The following is a 22,965-nucleotide window of genomic DNA, read 5'->3' as shown; positions in this document are numbered from 1 at the left end:
GTTGTTGCTACTGAAGCAGGCAACCAAAAAGCATACAAAACATTTTTCCTCTCTTTGATCCTCGGGTTTTGACATTAAATATTTAAATTAATTCTAGAAATTGGTTCGGAAGTCTAAGCTGTGTGAACCTAGAGCTTAGCACCATGACAGATGAGTCAAATAGCAATTAATCAAACAAGCTTGCATTTAAATTTACCATCCTTTTCTAAAGGGTGAGGAGTTCCTAGGTAGTGAAGAGAAGACGAATGTTCAGCTGAAAATTGATTAAAGTTTACAATTAAAGACACAAAGCTTGATCATGCCCTCAAATACTATGCAGACATGTATTTTCTGAATTCTGCACAACACACTGTTTGCAGAGGAACAACAGGTGATTTAACAATGCAAACAATGATGTGTCTCAGGGCATCATTCAGCCAAAACCTTATGGTAGTAAAAAGAAGACATGTATTATCAATTAAAATTTTGCTTCCGAAGCACAAAAAGGCAAATCATAATCCCTTTCTTCAAGGAAACATTGCATTAACATTTACATATTTACTCATACTTCACATTCATGGACTAAATACAAAAATCCAGTATGAGAGCTCCTTAGAGTAATTTCCTTCAGATCCTCTTCTCTCTCCCAATAATGACCCACCAGCCGACCTGCACTCCCAGCTGTGAGAGGCATTAACTCAAACACTACAAGACGTGATGCAACCAAAGCCTCACTGAAGTCAAACTGAGGAATAAGCTGCCAAATACTCACTTTCACTAGTGAAATCCTGACTCCAGTGAAATCAAAGGGAGTTTCATGCCCTACTAACAGATATCTGCCTACAGAGAAACCTGTTACATCAATGCAAGAGACCAACTGACACTACAGAGATGTGTAATGTCTCCAAATCTTCTCCTATCATCTTGTCTGAACATCTTGCCTCTCTTCAGCTTTCTTAATACCTTCAGAACCAAGAGTTACATACAGTGATCAAATTAAACAGAGCACCATGATGAAAGATAAAACAGGTGTTATTCTTTCGGGGAATATTCTACACAAATCAGAAAACCCAATGCGAGACACCAAAAGGATTCTGTTTAGCAATTTTCTTCTCTATTTTAGTCTCCAGAGGACTAAAATTCCTACTTCAGAAGAAAAAAATACTTCATACATCTTCTGAATGTAGCCAAATATTTAGCAGAGTATTCCTCTGGAAAATATTCATGCTACAGCTAGCATAAATATATCTGAGGTAAAGAGTCAGAGCATACCTAATCATCTCAGAAAGTAAAGAATTATAATTTTCCAATCTGGGTTTGTTTATAGAAGAAGCAGCCAAGTAGGGAAGAACCTGCCTTTTTGTGAGATGCAAAGGATTCTTGATGCTCTTCAGCATAATTCCCAACAGTTTTACTCCATGCCTGACAACTACAGCAGTCTTTGGCTCTGTTTGGTGCTTTGAAAATTCTGCAGTCAGTCAGATTCACTTCGTTTATTATGAGAAGCAGTGAAGAAAACAAAGATTTAACCGTGTTCAGTATAACACAGGTTTCCTAAAACATGGATTTTGTCAAACTTTCAAAGGATTATCTTTGTTTAGGTACACAGGAAATGAAATGTGACATTATAAAGACCCATTCCAGTACAACACAATCAAATGGAAAACTAATATTGCTCATCACAACAATTGCTCGTATAACTTGACTTTTTGTGATCTTTCTTCAGGATCCCTTTTTGCTAAAGTTGCACCTCCAGAGATGTCTGTGAAGTTTACCTGAGGACACTGATGTGAATACCAATAAAACTAACAAACATTTCTTCAACTCTTGTTTCTTCTCTCCCTGCAGGTACAGTGCAACTTTCATTGTTAAAACTGTTTTTTAAAAGCTATTCTATATTTTATTCAATATCCTTATTGCTTTCTCTCAGGACTTGGAATAAATTTGCAGGGCAAAAGAGGCATCTGGCAGACAGCTCATCTCTCTCTGTTTAACCATCCTGCTGACAAGTAATTTCCCCTCACCCATTCATCTGCTACCTCTCAGAGAAAAGCACTGCAAACAGGGCAACAGGAACTTGCTGTTGCCTGCCCAAAGAAACCAGCCGTAAGAGTGAACCGGCATGGTCCTTGGATCCTCAAATTACAATAAACATCCCTGCTACCTTCACTTCCCTCCTCAAATAAGCCCATGACCAAAATCATCAGTATCCCACAGCAGCTGCCTGGTTCACAAACAACTGTGATCACAGTGTCCTACCTTTTCTCTTTGTGTTCCCAAATATCAGCAGGAAAAGGGAAAAGGTAGCAGGGGAAGCACCCTGGCAGAGCAGCTGTGTCAAATGTGCTCCTGCCAACCAATAACTTGATCGCTATCCTTAACCAGGAAGTATCAAAGGCTACCAAAACACAGGGTTTAAAACTCATCTGCTAATTCAAATTACTAAAAATAACATCCCAAACTGTGGTTTGGGTTGCAAAGGGGTCACATTTATTCTAAGACAGAGTCATGAGGTATTGTAACCCATCGTCTGAGTATTCCCCATTTAAGGGCCCAAGATCTGTAGGTTATTTTTATCATTTACATATGCTTTTGTTGTTTTGACACTTAATACAGCTTTGGAGTTTATAACTTCAATAAGACCTGTTCACTCATGTGTGCTGAGAAAGTCCTGATGCTCCGTGAATCACAGATAACACAGAGCTATACACCTTATTTGGTGTAAAAGAAGGGCAATTGCTTGAGTAAAACGTAAGAAAAAGAGGCAGCAAGAAGTCACCCTGTTTTAATTACAGACATTTATCAGTTATTAGTCATTAGTCGAAACTGACAATGTGGGGCAGTCAAGCATAGTGCTTCTCACCTTTGTTTTCAATGATGATAAAGCGCTGCTGCTGCCAAAGAGTGCCGCAAAATGGAGAAAGGTACTTAAGCTTGCTTCAGATGAGCAACTGGGTGTATGCCAATTTTTTACATGAACAGTCATAAGCATGTTCCTGCACAGCAGGATGTGATCAAACTATTCAAAGTTGTAAAACCAGGTTTGCTTGTCAGTTTTGTTATTGCTTCAAGATTCGTATATTGCAGACGATACTTTGCCAGCCATGAAACCACTGGTTTTCCTTAAAAACAAATTCTACACCTTTAATATTTAATTTCTGTATAAAACTGACCGCTCCCAATTTAAAAAAGATATTTACAAAATGGAAGCTAGGAGTGAAAATATAACAAATACACTATCTCCTGAACTATAAAACATCTCTTATTTATCTTTTAAAAAATCACTTTCTTCAAGTTGTACCAAATAAAAGGTCCCCCTTCTCTAAACCAGAAGAAAAGTAATTGTAATGACTTACTCTAGTCCTCAGCTTCAGCTGCCAACCCTGTAATCACATTAACATTCCTGTCCATAAGGTGTGATGCAGTTAATAGGTTGCTAGTTTGAGACATTGCACTGTATTGCCTCCTGCTGGAAACCACTTCTTTAAATATTTTATGAAAATCACACAATGTGACCATGCCATATGTAATCTTTATTAAATGTCTGTCGCTAATTGGATTACTTAATCAAGAAAGATTTTTGAAGAAAGGCAGACCTGTACCAGACCCAACTGCACAAATATTTTTGTTCCTTGAATGGGTTAAGGCAAAACCACACATTACAGACAAGAAACTGATGTTTTATTTCTCATGACAGTCAGCATCTTTCTCCATTTTCCTTTCAGAGGATTAGTCATAAAACAGACTCGAGCTCCCCAGTATAAAACAATATCTGATCACTAACAAACATATCTTAGCAAATACAACCAAACAGTTGAGTTTGTTTTATTAAGGGGGTTGGTACAGGAGAAGATGGATGTCAATGTTTAGCTACGCTTTAGTTGTTTGTTTTTTATTCACTTGAAAATACATACAAAAAGTAGTATCAAATATTTGAGTTTATATCATTTTATTTGTTTTCACACATACAAAAAGTAGTTTGCATATTTGCTCAGCAATCTAGTGAATGATCTAAGATTACATACATATGCACAGCTCAGTACAGCGATACAAGTGCATCTATCTGCTTCCTAGTAAGATGTAACATTCATGTTTGAAATATCTAAAAAATATGCAGAGGTTCTTGGGTGATATGATTCAAAAAACACATTTTCATGACCTTTCCGAGACATGTACAGTGTTCCTCATATTTTGAAGAATAAAAAAAAATTATTCAAGTAAAATTCAAATAGAAGAAGCACAAATAGCTAACCATTGTTAAGTATGCTGCAATAGCGATCCAGTTAAATGCAACTCAATGGTATAACTACCAGAAAAAAGTATTGCGAAACTGCATTTTAAAGACTAGTTGAAAGTAATCTGTATTTACTTGTTCATAGGAAATACAAAGTATATAGAATGTCCATTCTGTAGAAACATATCCCATTCTTTACTTAAAATCAAAGCAACGTGTTTGAGCTGTGAAGGCTTTTGTGTTACTGTTTCTTACTGAGAAAAATCAGAAATCCTACAAGTAAACCCCCAAAAGCTAGATTCTACTTGTATTCACTGAGCTCAACTGTCAAATATCAGGCGATTGTGAAGGAAACCATAAAAAAAGAATAACAGCTGCAGCTTCATTAAACACAGGCAATCCAAATCCTTATTATCATATAGGCAGTTCTCTGCCATATGGAACTGGTTATGGTGGTCACTCAAAGGACATTGCTGCCTCCAGCACCATGCAAGAGCAAGTAGGAACAGAGCAACATGGTGTTCACACAATATGCCATGAAGCATTTACCTTTCATTGCCCAGTGACCTCTGAACTTTAACAATGCCTTTTCCAGAGGACAGCCACAGCACACTAATGGCTCACCCTATTCCTGCTTCACCTCAGCTTGTTCTCATCAATTGCCCCCTCATATTTGATGTCACCTCCACCAAAAAAAAAAAAAAAACATTCTAACTTCCAGATGTTACGAATGCCTGAGGCTACCTCAGATCTAACTTCCAATAATTTGCATTTGATATGCTAAGGATATACATCCCCTGAATTATATCTAGTCCCTTTGTGGTCTAACATAGGAATCCCTCTCCTATTGTTCTTGCTGTTAGCACTGTAATAACTACTGCCATTGCAATGTTAACGAAAGACTACTAATAATTCAAGTACAGTACCAATTCCCAAAGAATCATCAAGTGAGAAATGCAGGTACAAATGGTAGCTTTGATTCCAAAGACGTGTTTTCTAGATTCAAGAGTTACAGTCATAAAAGCACCACATACATGAAAACACAGCACAAGATCAATAGATTTCTATTAATAATAACTAATTTAAAACAATGGTATTATAAGTTGCAAATGGTATCACAGTAGTACAGTCTTATACTGAATACTTACATTTTCATTTGGTGAGGATTTTGTTTTTCCATTTATTTTTTCAGCTGTACTAACTACTTAACATTACCTGTGCTTCTTGCTGACAGGTCTAAAGGTGTCTTTGCTAGTTGTGGCAGTTGAGCCATTACCATATAAAATAATTACCTTTATTAAGATTACTTGGAAAAGATTACTCCTTAAACAGGCAGCTTAAAAATCAATTTAGTTAAAATGTATCTTAAAATGCCCTACAACAACATTCTTCAGACGTTCACAAAAGTTTTATGGTCCAAGCATGCCTGAAAGTCCACATCAACAAAGCAGCAAAAACTGACAAAACACAAATAAAAATATCAAAAGATCCTTCTCAGTTGCTGAAAGTAGACTGAAAAAGTTCCACCATTAATATCTTCCAACATTAACATCCTTTGCAACACATACTGAATAGACACACAAAAACTATTAAGCACCAGGCAGATGGGGTTTTCAAGGTTAAAGCAGAGAATGCAAAAACAATTATTGAAAAACAGTGAAAAATACAGGGTGTGTAGAAAGGACTCTTGTACCAGGAGACTTCTCAGTACAACATAAATTCAATTATCAACATTATCAATACCACTCAAGATCACAAACATGACTTTAAATCTAATAAAAATTAGTTAGATGTAGGATAACTTAGGTAACTCACATTAAAAATCTAAATTTTCAATATTGGAAGAGTCAGATGAAATTTCTTGCCTGGGAAAAATACATAAGGAGTTTCATCCAGTTTCATCCATCCTACTGCCTGTTCCTATTGGGCTAAATAGAGGTTAAAAGCCAGGAAAGAAAACTGGGCGGGGGCTGGGGGGAGGGTGGGAAAAAAAGAAAAACTCTTCCATGAGATGGGAGAAGCAAAGAGAGTCTCTTCATTGTGAAGAGAATGAAGACAATATTGTTCTGTAAAAACAGGAAGTTGTAGCTAATGAGTGATCTGAGCAGAAAAAAGACGTCAAGTTCTTTCAAGTCATGTAGCAGAAGCACAAGACTTTGAAAGTCAAGGGCTACATGCTGATTTTCATCTCCTGAATGTAAAGCAACAAATGAAAGAATTACTTGCATTGTTGCATGTGGTACCATTATCTTCCTTTAATGGATATTTCTGCCACTTATAACCCTTTATAAATCCTTGAGTCCCAGTTAACTGTCAACCAATGCATTACATGAATACAGCACACTGCAAAACTAAGCCAGTAACAGCTTTTTATATTGGTCAAGACACTGAAAACTATGTTGTTTTTAAAAAGGAGACAGCTAGTGATCAGGTGAAAAAAATACAAAACCAATTTTTTTCATGAAATGCACTGATGCCATTTCAATGGGCAATACTACCATGAACAAACAGTTGATCATTAATCAGCCATTTACCGCAAGGGGTCTTTTTGAGATTTTTAACAGAGAAAAGTAAATGAAATATTTTTATCTCCCAAAAGTAAAGAAGGAAAAAAAGAAAAAAAGAAATTTATTATTGAGTGATTATATACTTGTAGAGACTTACTTGAAACAAAGCAGCATCACGTTGTTCTATTACTGCATTCATTTCCTCGGCTATTATTTCCTTTTTACGTTCTTTGGTCCTGTGTATTCGATTCAGAATTATAGCTCCATTCTTCAGTATATCTATCCCTGTGTCTGCATTGTTTATTCTGTTCAGTAATTCCTGTAATGTCTACCAACAGCATTATATGTTAGTCAGACATGAAGTTTTAATATATTTTATTTAATATAGGGTTTTAATTAATAGGCACATGTGAATTGTAAATTGACTGAGTGAAGTTATTGAATTTTCATATTGCAGCAAAGATGTACATTATTAGTGTGTCAATTCTTCTTTTTCCCACATCTTAGTTCTTGAAACCCACTCAATTGAACTTAAGCCTCTAAGATATAAGACTGACATCAAGAAATCTCCTCAGAGAATGGCTTACCATGTCATTTTCTTCAGGGTTAATATTTTCTAGCCTAGAAAAAAGGGACACAGAAAGCCTGATCAGTAGCATTTCCTTAGTGCAGCAAAATGAGTTCGCTTTTTAAATCTTTAGAACCTCAAGTAATTTCATTCTACTAGTCTTTAGAGTCAACCATGACACTGAACATATTAAAGTGCCACCTGCTCGACTCCATCTTTCAATAATGCTCCATATCTTCAGCACTGACTTCAGACTGTTAAGTTATTAATGTTTACTGCTATATATGACTACAAGGATCAATTGTTCATATGTGCTTAGATGAAGAAAGTTCCCCAGTGATAGAAATGACTGATGCTCTTATTTTATTTATTTCTGGGCTTACAACTTTTACCTGACGTTGTATTTTTGTTATTTTTACTACACCCCAAATGAAACAGGACAGGAATTTTCCAGATAATTTTTTTGGTTTTCATTTTAATGTCATTCTTTTCCACCTCTCTCTTCCAAAATGAGGAAAAAAAAAACCTAGTTGAAGTTTCCTTAAAAATATTTTGATTTTGTATCTTGTATAAAATAGCAAGCTAAGTCAATTCTCTGCAAGGCCACTATTTAATTCTGTAACAACATTCGATGCACTTTTCTCCCTTTCTATTTCAACAGAACATATATTGTTCTGTCAAATACAAAGATGATAAGAGGAATTTAGTCATACAACATTGAACAGGGGCTGTGCAAAAGCAGTGAGCGATAGCACAAAAATCTACTAAATGGTATAGTATGCATTTTATTTTACCTAAGGTTAGTGATATGGACAGCGTATTATTTAAAACACTTATGTGTATTTTAAAATAGAAGAGACCACTTTTCTGGATAAATGAGCATATTAAAGTTACCTTACTACTCCATTACTCAGTGGTGTCTTTGGCTAAAAGTAGGCCTGTCACTAGATATTTTAAAAGACATAGTACCATTAAACATCTACTAAAAAGGAACACACACTTTTTCAACAGTGCTGTGACAGGTGCTGCTCTGAAGTCAAGATTTTAGCTAGCAAACATCACAGAGCACTTGACAGCACACTAGCACCTTCTACATTAAAGCATTAGTTCTACCAGGTAACAGTACATAAGGTATAGTAAATTAACCAGTACAGAAATTCTTTAAATAAAAAAGAAATTATTTAGAATGTACTACCAGTGTACAACAGCTGGTATATCTGGAATTCACAAGTAGTAAATACTCCAACATATACAGTCAGCACCAGAACTAAACAAAACAAAGTAACAGCTAACCTTTGCTAGGTTTGACTTGTATTCATAAAGTAACACAAACCATAAAATAACAAACATACTGTAAGTCCAAATTCTCAGAACTGGCTCCTTGACTTCTTGTAGAGTTCCTGTTTTAGATTTTTACATTGCTCTAAGTGTCACTTCATGTGGGACTTAAAAATGGATCTCCAGCTAGTTTGTATTCACAATGAAAGGAACGGTATTTGTCAAAGTAAATTAGCAGGACTGACCCCAGCTTCTCCAGAGGACTTCTACCCTGCTAAAAGTGTGGGTCAACAAAATCATCCAGCCGACCAACAGCCTGGGTAAGCAAGAAATCTTAGGGAGAAATGGGGCTGGGAACTTCCACTAGAAGTGTAGCCCTTCAGCGTACTCCTGCCACAAGGGATCTGTCTGTAGGTGTACATACACCTCCTTGGCTGACAGTATTTTTTAAAAAGCAGCATCCAAACCTGTGCATTTTCCCTGCTGCCTTTCCCTGTGCTGTGCACAGGCAATAAGTGACCTTAGATCTCTCATGATTTTAAACAGCAGTAACCAAGGATTCCTTGTCCCCATATTTCTACACACATTCTGTTAACATAATACCTAGGGCCAATAGGACTAAAAGTATTTTGGTTGTTAAAGTTAAATAATGGCAGTAGAATTTCTCCAGCTGCCAATTTAAAGAAAGCATTAAGGTGTTTGAAAAAGGTTGGCAGGATGTTCAGTATTGCCTTCTTGTAAAGATCTGTGATTGGAATAAGTCCAAAGCAGATGGAAGGAGTGACCTGTGCTCTAAAACTCAATGACTGTGGCACAAGTAGCCAATATTCTTTAAAAAAAAAAATAAAACAAAAACCTTTACATGCTTCACACCTGAGACAGAGAAATTGACCTTTTGAACAACCAGGATCAGGAAGAAAATATTAAGCGTGGCAACCGGAAAGTTCTAAGATTCCAGAAGAAACTAAAAAATTAAATAAAATATATCAAGTCCCTCATGGCTCATCCCATCATCTCTGTTCTTTTCAAAGGATTAGTGGAGTGGTAAGGCGAACTAAAAAAAAAATTTAATTCACCCACAGTAATAAACTACCTATAATAAAGAAGTTGAGAAAAGTAATTTCCTCATGGGGTTGACTCTGCTTCTGAGAAAGCAGCACCTCAATTTGACTCTTCTCAGTTACAGTCCTGGCTTGTTCTTCCCATTGCAAAATGACAGGCATCCAGATATAGAAATGCATGTTGTCATCTCAGCTGAGATGTTATCACAGTTAGTAAAGATGCCCCATGTTCAGAAAAGCCTGGCTCATGTTCCAAGTGTTTGCAAGGTGTGCAGTTGCATGAATAAGCATCCTGTAAGCTCAGAACAAGTGGACTGGAAGAAAAGCAGCTGAGCCTGATGGAGGCAACCTGCCCTCTTGGTTCTGTAATGCCCAAAGATTTCAAAAACAGTAAAGAACTTTCCTGAAAAAGAACAAACATGCCCCCCCCAGCCAATAATCACACCATTAAATGTTTCCCTGTACCATACCATTACTCTTTTTGGAAAAAAATATCACATTTTCCAGAAGGTGCTGTCACATAGATGACTGTTATGGATCAGGGAAGAGCTATGGTTAGCTTGACCCTGGTCAGGTTGCGCTAATGGATGCAAATCATTGTAGACTGACGTAATACTGAATATAAATTGGTGGAGTGGAGCAAGATATCTTTGAAGTTTCTCATATCGTCTGACATGGCTTAAGAAATTCCTATCAAACTTGCAGTTTGCCTGAATGAGTAGCAAGGTGTTAGGTAACAGTTGCACTTCATAATCTAAAAGGTTTTTTCAAACATAAACAATTCTATGATTCTATTCTATGACTCCAAGGTAAGGAAAGAGGCAGATATTAAGACATTTGATGTAGTGAACATGATGATCACTTTAACACAAAGAATCCCCTTTCAGAGGATTACATATGGCAATTAATGCCCAGTAATTCATTACCATTAAGTACTTGCTGCATGGATGATTAACAAATTTTAACAAACAGTGGAAACAAACAATACTTTTGGGCTCTCTACATTTGTGGCTTTGTCAACTGGGGTTTTTCTTTTACTGCTCTGATGACTGACATTAAAACTATCAACGAAAATAAAATCATGTAACTTTTTTCAGAAGCCTTCGGCAACATCTTTGTAACCTATGGGAGGCATAAGCCTGCTTGGGATCTGCCTAAGGATTTTGTTCATGTCCAGGATGCCCTCAGTGACAGGTCCCACAGCATCCACCGATGATGTGAAAGACCTGAGTGTGACTCTTCCAAACAAGCTGCCATTGCCACAGTTAGTCTCTGTAATGCAGAATAGGAGACCCTGGAAAATACTGGACCTATGATCTTACAGTACACATGCAGCCTTGGCAAGGACAATTCTTCTGAATTAAATTGGTTTTGATCTCAGTCCTGTGTCCTGATGTTGGCTGTCATGAAAGCAAATATCACACAGAAGCCTGACCTGCACCCTTGCAGCACATACAGGAAGAGATACCAGCTACAGACAACGGATCACTGGTTTAAGCAAAGATGAACACATATCAGGTATTGAACCAAGAGTAGCTGGCTAGCCCATGGCAATTTTTACCCGTGTTGGGTTGGTTTTCTCCACAGGGAAATCTCCTATAGAAATTCTGAGACTGTGAATGGCATCGAGGTATCATGCCTCTTTATAAAGCATCAGAAAGAGCACTCAAGTGGATGACAGCAACAACAGCTGCTACTCTCTAAATGATAGCAATAAGTTATAATAGCTTGGCCCCAATCTATCAGCCAAGGGAGTTAATGACCCTCTACTTGGAGCAAGTACCATTTTTGTCATTATCAGTGCATCCAGTGCCTTCTGCAATGACATCCTTTTGGGGAAGGTAGTACACACATTCTCCCAGAAATGGAATTTCTTCTCTTTTCTCATCCTTCTGCTTAAAACAGAGTTGGTCTTCCAGTACATGAGTGAAGCAGACAAAAGCGGTTGAAGGGAAAACAAGCAATGGTGTTCTGAGGGATTCATGTTTAGCAAGACCTGCTACATGTGTGTCTATGGATTCCACCGCTTAAAAAGCAATATGTCTCTCACGCATTTAATAACCTGTTATTTCTTCCAGAAACCCAAAAGTCATTGACTAGGTCTGCAAACCAGAATAATTAATTTGCTGCAGGACTTGAGCACTTTAACTCCAAAGATCTTCAGTTTATGCTAACAGCTTATACACAGTGTCATTTGATGTTTGCGGCCATAGACAACTTTCTCGCTTTCTTAACTCTTGGAACATACAGAATTAGAAGAGTGACAGAAGTAATTGGAAAGACTGGAGTAAGGTTCACAGCTACAATGTGCAGATTATTATAACTTATTTAGATAGCATTCTCTAGCCTTACCTACAAAAATATCCAAAAGAAGAAGACTGGTTTTCTGTCATAGAGAGGAAAGAGTGCTCTTAGTAGAATCAATTATTTAAAACATAATTGCCTGCCATTTAGTTAACTAACGACTATTCAGTCTCCTACCATGAATAAACTTCTGTTTGCTTTGTATTTCTCTTGGCAGAACAGTAGGAGAAATTCCTTAGCCACTCTAGACTTTGGGAGACGACTTTTTGGGGGACTATCACACACAGTAACCAAGATGATCACAACTTGGAGAGAGAAGGATAGGTAAACTGTAGCTTCAAAGCTGCCTATGTCCTGAAGTGAGAAAAGAAACTGTTCTTGATCTTCCTCTCCCACCTTAACAGTTTTTAATATGAGAACATCTATTTCTGTTTTGTTAACATGGCATACATGAAACTCTATGAAGTATTAATAATATCCGTATTGCCTTACAGATTGCTCCTACGCTAAAGATAAGAAAAAAACATGTATTTTGACTACATCATCCACATCATTAGTAAAATTTTTGCTGAAGGAAATATCTAGTGGGCTTAAAGGCTTGATTGATTTCCTATACATTGCAACTTCTGACTGACACTCTTGTACTCTGTGTCAAAAGATCCCTGTAAAATGTCACATTCATCTTATTCATCCCTGAATAAATCAATACCAAAGCTTTTGATTATATTTTTAATTGTTGTGATCAAAATTATTCGCCTTGTTGTGAGTCTCCAGAGAAAAATATGGTATTATAAGATGGCTAACAAATTAATCAATAGCACAGTTAGACTAATACTAGGCTAGTATTTCATCATAGAGTAGTTTGCGCCAAGTTTTCCTACATAACCACTGTTGAGCAGTTTATGATAGTCACAGAATGACCCAACAACCTTTTTGCACAGGGCAGGAAATGTATACTTACTCTTTGAGAGACTCTTCTAAACGCTGGACTCGTAGAAATGCTTCATCTCTCTCTTCATTGGCTAACCTAAGCCTTGCCATGACAGCCTCATCACGTTCCCGTTGAGCAGAATAAACTTCTTCCACCAGAGCTGCAAGAGTAACCAGCGTGTTTAACAAACAAGTTTGACAAGGAAAGACACTATTAGATGCACTTATATGGGCCTTTGCTAGTATGTCCTAAAATCAACATTTCTTTGCCAGCCTCATTTTACTCCAGGTAAGGTCTGTATTACTCTTCAGACACAACAGTAAATTGCTGTTGATTGCTAAAATTAATACTTTAAGGGAATGAAATAAAGCTACATGTTTTCAAATTCACTCCAGGTATTATGAAATAGGGCAAGGAAGTGAATTTGCTTTGCATTTTGAATACTTGCTTAATGGAAAAGTAATTATTAAAGCTCAGAATCATATGAGATGCTTGTATATTTCTTCTAGAACACAGAGTTAAAAGTAATGATCCACTAAAATGACTTCAACCATCACACTGCTTCCTATCAGGGCAGCACACTGATATTAAATATTAAAAATTCTAATATTTTCATAGTCTGTCTCTGCTATCACAAGAGTGGCACAGCTGGCATCTCTCCTTCTCTGCCAAGCCTTTACTTTATTGTGTAATATAGTGTTATATTATCTGTTACGGCATACATGGACCTTGGAGCATTAGGTGCCAATAAACTAAGATTTACTGTCTATCCTTGGGAGCAAACTAACACCTTCAAGCCATTCCTCATCCCCAGCTTACGTTTTCTTCCTGCCTCTCCCCTGTCAATATGTGTAACACCATCTCTGGCACACCGCCAAAATCCTTACCTCGCCCCTGCCTCCACTAAAATCTTTATTCATACTTTCATCATTTCCCTCTGCAATAGTACAGTCATCATAAAACCTTTCAGTTGAGATGTCTAGGGACTTTCAGGATACCACAGTAAGACCGTTGTCTCTCCAAGACAGAGGACTATATCCTCTCTGATTGTCACAGACACCTGCAAAACACTCAACTGAAATCTGTAGGTCCCAGAGTTCTTCATGCTCCCCTTCTAGTCTGCCAACCTGGTGTTTAGTCAGTCTCCAAACACCATACTACAGTCTCGTTCAAATTTAGGCATTTATTTCTCAAGAGCCATCTGCATTAAGCCATTGCTGCTGGGCTTCCTTAGCCCCTTAAGAACTCTCGGCTCCTCTCTGAACCACTGCTTAAGTCATTAAGTTAAGATCTCAAAGAAAGGCTTCCTCCCTGTTCACTTCAGCCTGGAGCTTTTATCCGTCCATTCTTAGATCAATTGACGTCAACTTTGTTGCCTTTATAGGTTAGTTTACGTTTACTTCACCTTTGTACATTATTGAACAAAAACTTCATAGTGTGATATAACAAAACACTTTATGGGACAATAGAAACACAAGAGTACATTTTGGTAGCAGCTATATTGCTGGCATAAAATGCATTTTTATCAGTATTGAAAAAAACTCAAAACTCCCCAACCAGCCGAAATACAAAAAGTGTTACGTTTCTGTACAGTTCAGAAGCAGTTCAGGTAACCAGGGATATAAGAAAAGTGATAAGATGAACAAAAAAAGAGTCTGTAGAGATGAATTAGGAAGATGTTCAAGGTAGGAAAGCTATTCTCTTGTCCCCAAGCCGGGGAGAAAAGTGCTACTGAGGAGCAGGGAAGCATTTTTTGCAGGTCTAGAAGAAGGTTGCAGGATAACAACAGACTGGATAAACGAAGACAGGGAAACAGTAAATGTTACTTCTGGAAGTGTAGTCCCTTCTCTCACAACAATCTGCAGAGGAGCTACAAGCCTAGTTATCAGGTTGGATTTAATTCTCTTCTATTTGAGTATATACTTGTTCCATAAGTAGACTGTATTTTTGTCTTGAAGATCTATTTCCCCTGTTTGCAACAAGAAAGCTTTGCTTGACATGGAATGGAAAAACTAAGGCATGAATAAAGCAGCTGCAAAACTGCATGCACACAGATTGGTGGTCAGGAATAAGTTTGCAGCCCTTGCAGAGGATGAGTCCAATATTTGCAAAAGCAGGTAGCTCAGCAAGAACGAGTTGTATGAGGCGGGCTGTGCATTTCAGCTTGCCAGACTTTCCCCTGGTTTGCTGAGATCTGTGATGGCACGGAAAGTAGTGCTTCAGCAGTGACTGCCTGGGTAAACTACAGTGCAACTGCTTTGTCCTGGTTGGATCTGGAACACACAAGCAATTTAATTCTGTATGGTAATTATTATCTATCTGTACCTTAACATATTTGTTTACTATAGCTTTTCCAGTAAATTACATCAGGTTATCTGGCACCATGCCAGGGACTCTGGACAGAGAACCCTTTCCATAAAGCTGCAAGTGGAAACTTTATGCAGTTTTCATAATGAAAACAAATGCTGGAATGAACAGAAAGCTGCCTAAAATAACTGAAGATTTGGCATTTATTACTATCTGGGGTTAATTAATTTCCAGATTAGTTAACCTCTTTCTGGTGTCTTTGTGTGCATCCTTTCTTCTGTCAGACAATATCCCCACATCAGCACAGAAAACTACAATTTGCTGACAGCTACAACAGATCACAACACAGAGGCACAATGTTTTGGCATATCTAATTCTCTTTCTGCCTAACTATAAGCAATGGTAATAATAACTATACAGTGTTCTTTTTTTTTTTTTTAAGCAGATTATTGTTTATTTGTCCTTAAAGAAAGTAATGTACATACAACAGTATGAAAATATTCAGAAAAAGAGATCTTTTAAAGTTACTTAAATATCCTGCTTATCTCAAATCTTACCATTCCTGATTGCAGTCCAGAGGCTAATTGCCTTGAACAGTGAACCCTTCCCCCACACAAAGGTCCATTACAAAATGCTGCCTTTTAACTATTGGCTGTGGAAAAGTGACTTAAATTGAGCATTTCTTTCTTGTTGTTTTCTTATTCTTCCATTAAATTGAGCTATTGGAGTAAATATCCCAATGAGCAGGTTCACCAACTACAATAAAAAAAAATAGTAGTTTCATATCTATTACAACTGTTTTGCTTTTGCTTCTATTTCTTTAAAGTAATATTGCAAGTTAATTTTTTAATATTAAAACTGACTAGGGAAAGTGTATAAAATAATGTAAATTGCCTGTGTGATAATCTATGTTGAAAAAAGAAAAAAAAAAAAAGGAAAAGAAAGAAAGATACTTAGCTACCCGGTGTTTTAATACCATGTAGCAACACTGACACTGCCCACAAGAAATTACTCATTTAAAAAAGACTTAAAGTCTTCATCTAACTCAATTTAATGGTCTACAGAAGGCTAAATCACCTGATTCCTTTACCAGTCAAAGCTGCTGCTGAATTTAGACATTTCTGTTATCCAATGCCTATACATTTCTGACTCTATTTAATCTTTCACCAGATCCTTTTTCAATACTATATGGAATATTATAACAGTTAAGCAATTGCAGGTAGTCGGAAGTATGATGTTGTTAACAATAACATTGGCCATTCAGATTGAGCTATAGATGAGTCACAAGTAAAGTTCAGGGCCATAAGGATCACAAGATTCCTCAAATAAGCCACTGAAATACACACGCTTTTGGGCTGCAATGCAGCAGCAAACCAAAACATTTGCTGTCATATTTAGGAAATATGTGAAGTATTAGCTGTCCAATGAAAAGTCTACGAGAGAGAGTGACATAAAAATCCTCCTTATTAAAAAGAGTAGAGTATGCAGATTATCATCCCTATGCTTCTTAAAAATGCCAGGCAAAAGTTAACTGAGAGTACCAAGTCAGGCTGCTAAGTCCTGTTCAAGACATGGCATACCCAGCAAAACACCAGCCCCATGCTGGCACACCGACTTGGTGCCTGATTCAGTGAAAAGAGTGATCCAGCTACTTAGTCACCAACTGCTCTGGTTGATACCACGAGGTTTTTCTTGGAGACCTTCCAATGGCACAGCAACCAACCCTATCCTGTTTATCTTGAGGCCTGACCAACAAGAAATACAAATTCTCATAGAACTCATGTTTCAAGCAAGAAAATGACGCACAAAAATGAAGTATGAATAGTCAAGTATTAAGGTAAAATGAATTGTGTTATTTACTAATCCATATACACACAATGACATTCAAGAGTTAAAATATTTAAATCCCCTACCGCTAAATTAAGAAAAGGATTATTTTCCAGTGTTTGCAAACATTGTAATATACATAAATATGACATTACTATTTAGTTGCATAAATTTAATTTGCTTTAGAAAAATTTAATAACATCTTTCTCCTCGTAACTAAACCCCCTGCATACTCTAAAAGAGCTATTTTAAAAGAATCGTTATACTAAACTCATCAATTCTAAAACATTTTTAGTTTTTAGTAAAGAAAACAATTGTAAACAGAAGAGCTTTTGTAAGATAGCTAGCTATTACAAAGTTCACTTAGAAAATCAATATAGCATTTTAGCTGGAATTTGCTCATTAAACACCCACAGCTCTAATGCAAATTATGATGGAATGAATAAAGCAAATACATATGCTTCTTTCTTTTTATTAAATGTAAAATCTACTGTTAATTGCATCTGGTATGTCATATAAACTTTTCTCCTTAACTATTAAATGGAAGCTTTTACAAAAGTCATTAGAGATTCTCTTTCTTTGACTTGTATAAATTTCAATATTTGTTCAGTAAAGGTTCACAGCAGTTAAATTACATTAACAAATATTATTAGCTACTATGTAAGCCAACTAAGTAAAATACTTATATTGCAGGTAAAACAAATCAATGGGTGTTTACAATAATATTTGGATATGTCCATTTTAAACAAGCTTATCAAATATCATGTAATTCTTAGTCAAATGAGAGAGACTCAAAGTAGGTTTTTTCTTCCCAAATACTCAAATTTGTTTAGTAAGCTAATTGTTTTCTAATATGGGCAAAAGTAAATATGAAGAAGATGAACCATACAGAGTATGAGTTTACAGAGTCAGAGCAGTGTACATATTTTCTTAGTTGAACCTGATTCTTTCGGCAAACCTATCTTCTACACTTCTTAAACTACCTTTAAAATACAGCAGTAGTGAGAAGGTGTGTTGGAAATCAGTCTAGTTTAAACAGTGGTTCATGATTTTCCAAACACCACAGTTGTGGGGGAAGGGAAGGAAGCACGGCTCCCAGGAAAAAAAGTCTGTTTGCTGATTTCCTAGCAGTCTTCTGTGTAAATAAAAAAACCTGAATAGCAGAGGCAAGAAAGAAGAAATTGTTAGGATTTGAAACACCTATGGCAGCAGAAATTACTCCACATTACTCATTAAAAAATGTAAAATCCACAGAATATAGGATGGATCTTATAAGTAAAAGAGATCACCACCCACAGTTCTACCACAGAAGATACAGTAAATATTCTAACATTTATAACACTGTAACAATTGGCTTTCAAGATAAGTCCATTTTACAGAAACGACAACAATATTTTGGACTTTTCAAGGTGTTTGAGAGTAACAGAAGTGATGAAAAACTGCTTTTGGCTTTGCACTACACGAAACAAAGTGATCAAAGAAATAGTACGATTAAAATTTTGCTAATAGTTTTTGTAACAAGCACTAGTTATAGTGATCAGTTACTTCCCAGACAAAGACATGGTGAGAAAGTTTTTCTGTTAATAACAATGTACTGTTGCAGAAGGTCAGAGTCTTGCAGTTTAAGATTTAGTATTCAAGATCAGTGGTTGCTGAACAGTAAGTGACTTGGGATTTTCTTTGGCATTGATTCTGGTACAGTCGAAGTAATTTTACTAGTTACTTGCACCATTTGAGCAACAAGAAATACAAATGTGATTATATGTTTTTACAAAAAAGCCTCTTAGCATCTTAAATATTTAAGAATTGACTGAAAGAGTAATAATTAATGACTCAAAAAAACCTTTGATGCATGATTCGACTTCTGTTTCACACAGTTATAGAGCTCTAACGTAGGACTGAATGTTTAACTCAGGAGGAAAATGAGGCAAAGAGTATTTTCTGCCTTTTGGAGATGTATATTATTCCAAAGGAAAGCAGAAACATGAAAGAACTTGCTTGGTTGAGTCCCACTTAGAATTCAAGATTCCTGTAATGAACTTCTTGTTTATCTTACTCAGTTACTTCCATGAAAAAACTCAGCTGAAATTTATCCTACAGAGAGGCTTAATCAAAGCTTTTTGGGGACTTCTGTTGTGTTTTCACTTTGGATTTCTCACTAGTAGCTGCACGAATGAGAGGCATTAGGGAAGTATACTGGGAAAAGAGGTCCAATGATTACCCACCTTTTCTTTTTCATCAGTTTTCCCATTCTTGCCCATCCTTGCTGTGTCTCTGTCTGTCTAATCACAGAAGGACTTGGAAACTATCCTTGCCGTTTCCAGATAGGCTGATGTTATGAAAATTCATTTAACCATATGTGTATGTGCTTGTATTCCTTACAGAAACACAAACATGTATGTATTTGTTATCCAGTCATTTTAGAAATCAAAATCCTCTGGGAGCTCTTTATGCTAGATTTAATGGCTGTGTTTGTGATTCTTAAATAAGAAGTCAATCTTATCATAGTCAAATACACAAACAAAAAAAACCCCAGATTTATTGCACTTCTATGAAAGACCTTAAAATGTGTCATTAATTCGTTTCTGCACATACATGTTACAAAATGCAGATAAGCCCTAGAAATGTTCAAAGCCTAAGGTCCTTACACAGTTCTCATTCAGGTTAATGGCAAACTACCATGAGCTCCAGGGCTGACTGTCGACTTAAAAATAGTGCTGAAATGTTCTATTATGAAACACACAGCCTAAGTTCCTAGCTCTTTTTCTGAAAGCTACCATTCATTTATTTTCAGTTATGACTTATAACTGAAAAGTAAAAGCAAAATAGTGATAAGATCATCACAGGAAAACTAGATAAGAGTCTTCATTAGTCTATACCAGCAATTATAGACTACAAGTCATTTACACCTAAATGTGACTTTATAGATACAGCAATCTGATCCAACACTGATAGAACACAGTGACTTCTTTATTGCTTTGTGTTTGTTGTATGTATTTAGTGCATAGCGTTCATCTGCTCCTAAATTTCCAATGCTATAAACAGAGCGTTCCTAATAAAAGGCTAAAGTTTCTTCGTGGCAGCTCTGCATAGGGTTTTCTTTGTGTACTCAGATCCCAATTCAATTAAAAAAAAAAAAATAAAGTGGGAAAGAATAGGAGATAGCATTATACACGGACCGCAAGGCAGTTCTTGTGAAAGCCAATCCCTGTACAATACTTAAGCCCCTGCTTCTAATACACTAAACACAGCTGACTTCAAAATTCAAACCATAATGCTGTTAAACTTTTTTTTTTTTTTCAGTGAATAATTGTTGATACCTGAATATTTACTTTAGGGAAAAAAACCCATAAAACCCCATAAATGCTGCATTACAGTTTGCAAGTTATAATTTGACAGATTAAAGAAAAGTTTTTGTAATACCCTGAGAAGTAGTTTATTTGCAGACCTTTTTATTCCTGAAAAAAACCAAGTTCTTTATGTTCATCTAGCAGCATCGTGGGGAAGAGAAAAGGGCCAGGCTAATCACAAAAATATGCAGAAGATACTGGCTTGCTTTTTACATACAAGCTCCACCCATAAATAGCTTAGTAATTTACTTTTTAACGTAGGCCAGCACTTTGCATACTGTACCTCACTGAGCTGCATGCAACTTTTTTACAACCAACAATTCTGACAATCTGAAGGTAAAGTTATATAATTTCAAATTAAACTGTTAAAAATTAAGCCAAAATTTTCTCAGTCACAACACCCCCCGCCTTGTTGGTTTGGTTTTTTTTTTTAATTTTTTTTTTCATCCTTTAGATGGCCTGTCTACCTTTCCATACAGAGGATTCAAATCCCACAGTTATTTTCAAAATTCTGTTATCTACCAACAAATATCTTGAAAATATACTCAGGAACTAGTTTTGCATAGTGAAGCATTAATAGGACAAAGCCCCTAAGAACTATATAGGCTATGTATATAAATGAATTATGCACAGAAAACTGAGTTAGAGAAGTATATGCATTACCTACTTAAACTGTAAAATATCTTTCATATTTAGGTTTATAAACACAAGGGTTGGGAACTATTGAGTTCTTTTGGCTAAAGCCCAATATTGGCCTTATTTCACTTTAATTGGAAGAGGATCTTGAATTCATCTTCTCCATGAGATATCAGGAACCTGGATTTCTGTTTGTACCAAAGGTTAATAAGAAATGTGTCTGCAAAAGTCAAACAGCATTAAATACCAAAAACTGATTATTATTCTGCAGGAGTTGTTCTGTCATTCATAATCTCTCCATGCTCCAACCTTCCACAGCTAATCTTTAATGGATGACATGCAAGAAAGAAAAATAACATCTAAAAAGGCACTCTAAAGTGAGCTTTGAAGAAATGGAAAATACTTCTCTTCTGTGCTGAAAGTTATTGCCACCCAAAGTTTATTACTGGCAAGATTACTTATTTCCTCTTACTTTATGGGATATTAAATCAAACTAACTCCAAGCTAACAGCCACTTGGATATTTGTCTTCATTTTTGCTATTAAAACTACTGCACATGCATTCAGTAATTATTTTTCAAGTTAATTTAGGAAACTTCGAATAACGTTCATGAACATTTCCACACCATATTAAAGAATTCCAAAATATCACAAATGTTAATTTTCAACACTTTTGTAAAAACAGCCATGAAAATAAAGAGTCTTCATTGTAGGTATATTGCCAAAGCTTCCCAAAGACTGAAAGCTGTGTAACAGATACAACAGATAAAACTGCTTTCCCTTTTTTTCCACACTATATTGCCTGTCACTACCCTGGTCTTTCAGAGAGCATCTGCAGAATGCAAACACAGTTTTCAGGCATTAAAGGTGGTGTGCAACACCTAAGAAACTTAGAAGGGCTTGACTCAATCCACTTTTTCCTGTTGAGTTGACTTTAATTTTAAAAACTATTCCATTTTGGTAACATTGTTATTAGATATTGGCACAGCCCCCACCACCCCGCGACAAAATAGCCCTTGCTACAGAATAGATTTAAAAATAAATATTTTTTATTCCACTTTCCTTCATAATTATTCATAGTCCAAATACATAGCACTGTGATAGGGACAAAAATATTCCAAGAGCTGATGTCAACTATGGTATAACTTTTTGCAGTAATGGTGGGAGTTACTGTGAGAAGACTAGGGCTTTGATATTTTTTCCAGTCTAAAGAGGTTACCACTATGCTCTACAATCCTCATTTAATACACAATCAGCTCTTTCCTCTAAAAGTTCCTATATGTCCCCTGTATTATTCTTCTGCTAGGCAAAAACGAAATCACTTATTATGTCCATCAAAGGTGAGATGTGCTATCTCTGCTAGTTCTTTTGAAGACTTAGTTCTTTTGAAGACTTAATCCTTTGCAATGCCTCCATCCTTTATCTTCCAGTCTGTTCTCGGAAGACGTGTGCTCCTTTTCCCTTTCCCTTCCCGCAGAATGCACCCCTTCCCTTTTCGGTTCAACACATGAACATTCTGCAGTCCCACATTTCAAGATTTGTCTATTCTTTATGCCCAGTTCACATGTGGCGTTCCCTTTTTTCCTTACATTATCCTAGTCTCAGTTCTTTTACGATGTGCTCTTCCCTTGATTTTCCCAGTGGTACCTCCACCTCTGTTCTCCTCTTCATGATGGGGGGAGGGTGCAACTAATGGTACTTTCTGGTATTGGCTTATAATGAAAGGAAATCCAGCAGAAGAATAATTAAGAAACAGCAGGAATGTGTGGCAACTATGACTGCCAGAAACAATTGTGCCTAATGCTTTAAAGCCTGCAACCAAAACTATGAATTCCCTAATTTTCCTCACTCATTACCTGACACAGACATAGGGACCCAAGGAAGTTCTAAAACACATCTCCCAGGCTAGTAAAATTTTTAAATAAACACTTTCTGAAAATAAGTTATTTACTGCACACAGTATAAAACATTCTCTTCAATCAGG

At 36.4% G+C, this 22,965-nt stretch overlaps 1 protein-coding gene across 5 annotated transcripts in view; it reads right to left on the bottom strand.

The window, feature by feature from the left end:
* MIPOL1 (mirror-image polydactyly 1) overlaps nt 1–22,965 on the bottom strand; it is a 195,728-nt gene that overhangs the window by 119,225 nt on the left and 53,538 nt on the right. For all 5 annotated transcript variants that reach the window (XR_011739387.1, XM_071809409.1, XM_065840036.2 and 2 more), the window contains 3 exons: nt 12,893–13,022; nt 7,308–7,341; nt 6,878–7,048 (listed from right to left, as the gene is read on the bottom strand). Coding sequence is in view for 4 of the 5 variants with exons in the window: in XM_071809409.1 (XP_071665510.1) it covers nt 6,878–7,048; nt 7,308–7,341; nt 12,893–13,022 (335 nt within the window). In the remaining variant the exon portion in view is untranslated. The remainder of the gene's footprint in view (nt 1–6,877; nt 7,049–7,307; nt 7,342–12,892; nt 13,023–22,965) is intronic.

This window comes from Patagioenas fasciata, chromosome 5, assembly GCF_037038585.1.
Source record: "Patagioenas fasciata isolate bPatFas1 chromosome 5, bPatFas1.hap1, whole genome shotgun sequence".
In the NCBI taxonomy this organism is placed as follows: domain Eukaryota; kingdom Metazoa; phylum Chordata; class Aves; order Columbiformes; family Columbidae; genus Patagioenas; species Patagioenas fasciata.
This window is presented reverse-complemented; position numbering and strand designations above follow the sequence as displayed.